General features: G+C 42.4%; 1 protein-coding gene across 1 annotated transcript in view; it reads right to left on the bottom strand.

Moving 5' to 3' along the window:
• Window positions 1–6,848, bottom strand: part of LOC101851273 (sphingomyelin phosphodiesterase) — a gene marked incomplete in the record, with an annotated part of 53,484 nt that overhangs the window by 14,527 nt on the left and 32,109 nt on the right. Inside the window, 3 exon segments of the mRNA XM_005101206.3 lie at window positions 28–197; window positions 1,156–1,262; window positions 6,717–6,840. Coding sequence (XP_005101263.2) covers window positions 28–197; window positions 1,156–1,262; window positions 6,717–6,840 — 401 coding nt within the window.

The raw sequence follows: 6,848 nt of genomic DNA, 5'->3' as shown, positions 1-6,848 counted from the left end.
TCCCCCCCCCCCCCCACCCCCACTCACCTGTTAACGGGAGAGCTCTCGTGGTTCCCCAGACTTGGGTAGATGGGCGTGTCAGGGAGATACTTGCGCAGCAGCGCCACCACGGTACGCAGCGAGGACAGCTGAGCTTCCCGTGGCTGCTCCCAGACGTCGTGGGCCGGCAGGTCACCCGTCCAGATGACGTACGCATACTGGGTCAAGGACAGTTTTAGTTTTAGTTACAGTTTTACGGCTGAAGATTAGAGGGGATACAAGAGAGTAACAAACACAAAAAGTAGGAGGGGAGATAGAGATGATAGATTTTTTAAAGGAAAGAAGGAGCAAACCACACAAGAGCAACACCGACAAATTCCAGGCTTCCAAAAGGAGAGGCAGAGAGAGACCCGGGACAAGTTTTACGATCTGCTAGAGCTAGACCAATGGTTTCGAGCTTGCCGGAAAATAAAAGATGCAGATTTGATCATTTTTACGTGTATTTGTGCATTGCTGACAGTTTTGCGTACTACAATCAGGAATGAAAGTACTGACAGGTTCAAAAACCTGCAAATCCCAATGAGTAAAAATGTCTACGTCTGAAAATGACACAGGTTGAGAAACGTGGTCAGATAAACACACACAATATTGTGAAACACACACATTCTTTCAAGATACACACATGTAGTACAGGTACTTTCATCAATGCATTCCTTTGACAACAATCAATCCAATCGGGTTCGTTGTCCTCAAAACAGCAATGTGCTATTCCTGGATGTTCATTTTTTCACAGATGTAGTAACTAACACTACAAAGTATCTTATCACAATCCCCACTGAGGCACACAATTTTTTAAAAAGTATCATGTCACTGTCACAGTCCACATTTGTGACCCTCCCGGTCAAAATCAGTCATATGAACGCAATTGCTTACAGGCTGTCAAGTCTGCGATAAGACAAGGGAAAACTTTTCTGCCCCCCCTAGTCGCTGACTACCACTACTTAAGTTAACCTCTCTCTTAATAAACATTATGCAGAGTAGAGTAGTTTCGTCGTTTCTTTTGTTGCTGTTGGGTTTTTTTTTTAGGTTTAGTTATATAATCATATGAGTGCAGAAGATTAGAGGTGTTATTAGAGAGTAACATACACAAAAAAAAAAGAAAAAAGAAAAACTGACCTGATCCTTCTGAGCGGCCAGGGTAGAGAAGAGGTTCTCCAGGGTCCAGAGGGGCGTGTCACAGCGACGGTAGTCCCCAAACTTCCAGGCACCGTCAGACTTGTTGGCTGAGGGGGGGAGAAGAAAAACAAAACATAAGCAAAAACAAACAACATAAGATTCACATTTTGCGGTCACTTGGTGCAATAATGCGCCGGTGAAAATGATCTGTTCCGGTGTCCAGATGCAGGTCTGAGAAGTCTGTTGCAGTCACTCTCCTGGCTGGGTGACCAGATGGGGGTATTTTGTACTGCTGGCTGTGTGACTGCAAAGTGTTTAGTGGGGCAAGGGTGTGGTTTGACTTCTTTTCGCTGTAGTTGTTGCTTGTCGTTGTTTTTGATTATCCATCCAACAGTGAGAGGTTGGCGGGTGCTCTAGTGTGGTTTGCTCCTTCTTTCCTATTAAAAATCTATAGTCTTTATCTCTCCTCCTTCCTTTAAAAGTTGGAAAAACATACATCATGAAAGGGTTAACAAATATTCTCCTTTGCAGATGTATTGGTCATCATCATCAGCCACTGGTGGATAAACTATTATTACTATTATTATTATTGCTATTATTACTATTGTTATTACAATCATTATCATTATTATGATTATTTTCTTTTCAAAATTTATCATTACAGCTATTTAGATGTTTTAAGACTCTGCTTTTGCCTAACCGGACTGAGAGGGATACAATATCCCTGCAGACAGTTTTTACTTCTAGTAGAGGTTTTACGGCGCTCGCAACTGCATAAGGTCGTATAAGCGCCAGAATATTAGAGGTGTTACAAGAGAGTAACAAACATAAAAAAGAAAGAGGAGAGATAAGGACGATAGATGTTCGATAGGAAAGAAGAAGCAAACCACACCAGAGCACCCGCCAACCACAAACCCCAGCACACAGATGCAGTGGCGGTGGGTAGTGAAGGGCTCACGAGCTTGAGCCCCCCTCCCCACCCCCCAACTTTATCCCAAAGCAAATGAAAATAACGAAAAAAGCAGTTGAAACCGTTATGATCGCACGCAATGAACACAAAGTGACCAACTTGGCAGCTTGCTCGTTTATCCAATCACTGTTGCCACCGCTTACAACTATAGTATCCTAACAGCCAATCAAATGTCTTTAGGGCTCAGCTAAGATGAGCTGGTTCCCACCGTCCCTCGTTAATGAAAGTTTTCTTGTAAAAAGGTAGGAGACTTGAAAAAAATAACACTGCACAGCGGGCTCACGCTGTCCTAGCCCTGACAAAAAAAAGTTTACGACACACTTTCCCCCTGTGACACAGTTACCTACGCTCCCATTGGACCTTTATTAGGCGCTGTCTACTTTCCTCGACTACACGGCCTAATCCAGCTCGTGGAGTGCTGTGTATGCATGTTTGTGTGTGTGCTGCTGAGATTTAACGGTTATTAATTACATCAAACCACTTTTGAGGCAACTTTTTCATCAGATGAAAATTAATTAGAGAAGTTTGGAGGAGAAGTGGTTTCGTCCCCAGCATCCAGAGGAATTAAAGGTGACTTTTCTCGTTTGAATGGTTCTCAAAATGCCGTGGCTCGCCGTGAGTATGGACAAATCACCACTGTTTTGTTCTTATTGCTTGCTATTTGGTGGTAAAGAAATGAAAGCAACCAAAGCCCCACCCAAATTTTCGTCCACCCACCGCCACTGCACAGATGGAAATACTTTGTAAAAACCTCCGCACTAGGGTACTGAACTCGGGTCTTCTGGGTGAAATGGTGTAGGTGTCTAACTCCTACACCACAGATTACTGTGGCCATAAATCGGGGATGCAACTCAACTTTTGGAAAATAGCTGAAAATCCACACGCCACGGTCTCGCTAACGTATGAATATCAATTTGAAACCCACAGGGTGTACATAGAAAGAAATGACAAACAAACAAAAACAATAGGTGTACATAGAAAGTGTGTGTGTGTGGGATTTTTTTTTTTCCAACTATAGATTCTATCTCGATCTCAATAACGGAATAGCGGATCAGGATCAAAATACCGAAAATACGGAAAAAACCCCGGAAAAGTGGCATCCCTGATAAATGCAAACTACATGTAGATCTAATCCTGAAACAGCAAATTTCCATCCGGAACCGAATACAAATAGGTTTTTATTCCATGTTGGGGCCTGAGATAGGAAAAGTAATTTTACATTGGGCAGTTCAAAACAAAACAATACTCCCCCCCAAAAAAATCCCTCTCCCAAGACATTATATTAACCTATCACATATATATCAATCTGAATGGCACTACATTAACCCTTTCTGACCATCTTCAGTATTTCTGCATTAGGAAAATTGAAAGACCTCAGAAACACTGCATCCCCTCCACACCCCCCCTCCCCTGCCAAATTGACAGTCTAGACCATTAAGAAGGCAGGATGCTTCCACCCTGCCTGGTCAGGCCAATTCAGGCTAAGTTAAGTTTTTGTAAGCGTTTTACAGCACTTGCTTCTCAATAAGGTCATAAAAGTGCCGAAGACTAGACCAGTTACAAGAGAGTAACGAACAAAAAAAAGAAGGAGGGGAGATAAAGGCAATAGACATTTGATAGGAAAGAAGAAGCAAACCACACCACAGCACCCGCCAGCCACCCACGAACCCAACCCAGGCTAAAATGGACACAACATAATAATAATAACAACAATACAGCATTTGTTTAGCGTATATCTCCTCTAGACAGCAAGCTGTACGCGCTTTACACACTATATTGTTACCCCAGCAGACCACAGAACACTCAGTAACTTTTCTCAGCTTCCCAGGAAGCATACAGTGCAAGCAGCTGATTAAGCCTACATTTAAAAAATCATTCTACTTCTCAGATTTGTAAATAATATGTCTCTCTATCATCAAGAGAGGGAAAAAATAAAAGCTAAAAGCAAAACATTTGAAACAAAGGGCGTCTTATGTGATGATGTAGCAGTTTAATTTTAGTAGAAGTTATACGCCACTCGCAACTGCATAAGGTCATATGAGTGCCAGAAGGTTAGAGGTGTTACAAGAGAGTAACAAACATAAAAAAATAAGAAGGGAGATAAGGACGATAGATGTTTGACAGGAAAGAAGAAGCACACCACACCAGAGCACCCGCCAACCACCCACAAACATTTGAAACAAAGAGCTTCTGATGTGATGATGTAGCAAAAGAGTGAAAGGTTCAGGTTATTTCTCTCCCACCACCACAACCCTCTCTACAAATAATATTTCCATTTCCCCCAGTAATTGAAAATACCAAATATTGTTGTTGTTGGGTCAATTTCACAAACATGTATTTCTACAACTACTCAAATTTAACGCACAATTTCCCCAGGGAAAGATAAAACTTTCAACAAATTTATTTTTGATTGACTGAGCAGGTGTTTTCCGGCACTTATATCGACTCAATTTTTGTCATGTAAATGCCAACAGGTTTTACTGCAACAAATCTATCATCATGTTATGTTTTAGTAAGAGTTTTACGGAGCTCGCAACTGCATACGGTCATATCATCATCATGTTAAAAGGACAGACAGACATTTATGAAAATCTGTGTAAATATGGTAAAGACTCTTATTTACATTGGTAAATTTATTAATTAATTTTTTTACCCCTTGTTTATGACAAAGCGGTGATAAATATCCACCACCACCACCCCCACCACAACCACCATCACTATCATCATAAAATGCCAGATCTGAATCAGACAACGGCAATTATGTTTACCATCCATTTCTCTGCTTGGATACTTTAACTGCCCCCCTCTCCCCCCTCCCCCTTAAGAAAAACCCCCAACAATATCCTTCTCCCCTCACTCATAAAATAATATGTTCAACTCGTCTAAGTAAGTTGTTCTCAGACTGATGGTTTTTCGTTTTAGTAGAGGTTTTACTGCACTTGCAACACAATAAAGTCATACAAGTGCCGAAGACTAGAGGTGTTACAAGAGAGTAACACACACTAAAAAAAAAAAAAAGAGGGAGAGAGAGAAGGACTACGATAGCTTTTGACAGGAAAGAAGGAGCAAACCTCACCTGAGCACCTGCCAATCACCTACCGATATATGTCCGATAGGAAAGAAGGAGCAAACCACACCAGAGCACCTGCTAACCACCCACTATGTCAATCCAGGCGTCCTTGGGTAACAAGACGTCAACAGAGCTAATATTCCACGGGCGAGAAAGATATCGCTAACCTCCCTGTGAGCTGACATCCAATATACACTGTCAAATTGAGTTTGAAAACTGCTCTACATTAAATGGAATCAAGTTACAAGTCCAATTGAAAGTGGTTCAAAAACAAGTTCTGTATGTAATAGGGCTGTCAATTCGAAAAGGAAAAAAGAAGAATAGGAAAAAAGAAGAAAAAAATAAAATTTCAGAAAACAAAGACAAACAGACATATTTTACAACTACATAACCAGCATCAGAGGTCTACTGGTTCTATAGGGCCTACCCTGGGCACACTGGCAATCAAATTCAGTCGAATTGAGTCGGGCCTAGCCAGATTTTGCTCCATTAAAGGGGTAAAAGTTACTATTGTTTTTTTAGTGCGAGTTCTACGGCACTTGCAACACAATAAGGTCATATTAGTGGAGAAGATTAGAGGTGTTACAAGCGAGTAACGAACACAAAAAAGAAGAAGAGATCAGGATGATAGATGTTTGATAGGAAAGAAGAAGCAAACCACACCAGAGCACCTGCAAACCATCCACAAAGCTACAACTTTGGCACAATTTTATCACATTCCCCAAAAACAACCATATTTTATATTTTAGGGTTGGTTTGTTTGTTTTAGTAGAGGTTTTACGGCGCTCGCAACTGCATAAGGTCATATGAGTGCCAGAAGATTAGAGGTGTTACAAGAGAGTAACAAACATAAAAAAGAAGGAGGGGAGATCAGGACGATAGATGTTTGATAGGAAAGAAGAAGCAAACCACACCAGAGCACCCACCAACCACCCACTTTTAGGGTTTTAAGAGTGCGATTACCAACACACCACCCAGCACAACGTGCCTACGTAACATAAAAAAAATTCAATGGCAACAAGACTAGAGGGCGACCGAGAAAGACCTGGGTAGATGGAGTCAGGGAAACGCTAACAACTCACGGCATCCCCCTGACCCAAGCTCTCCTGTTGCTGACAGAGAGACGTCTCTTTCTTCCCGTGACACCCAAAAGGGTAGGAGCGGCGGTATCAGGAGGATTTGATAAAATTGTAACAAAATGGTAGCTTCTGCCCCTCCAGGAAGGAAATTTGGAAGGCCCCGGTTCAATTTTACAGATTCGATCGAGTGGTAGTGTGCATAGGGTATTATGATCTTGTCTGTGAAAGACAGAAGACAAACAGAGAGAACTGACAGACAGACAGACAGACAGACAGACAAACAGACAATGTCACTCACTGACAGGCCCGCTATCGGCCCGACAACACACAGACAGACAGACACACACGTACACACACACACACACACAAACAGTATCACTCACTGACAGGCCCGCTATCGGCCCGACAACACACGTACACACACACAAACAATGTCACTCACTGACAGGCCCGCTATCGGCCCGACAACACAGAGGCTCCCCACACTGGGCGTTACTGCCAGGCTTGTAGGCCGCGTCAAAGTGGACGTCGGTCAAGTGGAGGAACTTGAAGGTCGGGGATCCTTTCTGTCAGG

The sequence above is a fragment of the Aplysia californica genome, unplaced genomic scaffold, assembly GCF_000002075.1.
Source record: "Aplysia californica isolate F4 #8 unplaced genomic scaffold, AplCal3.0 scaffold00273, whole genome shotgun sequence".
Classification (NCBI taxonomy): domain Eukaryota; kingdom Metazoa; phylum Mollusca; class Gastropoda; order Aplysiida; family Aplysiidae; genus Aplysia; species Aplysia californica.
Note: the sequence above shows the minus strand (reverse complement) of the source record. Positions and strands in the feature narration are given on the sequence as shown.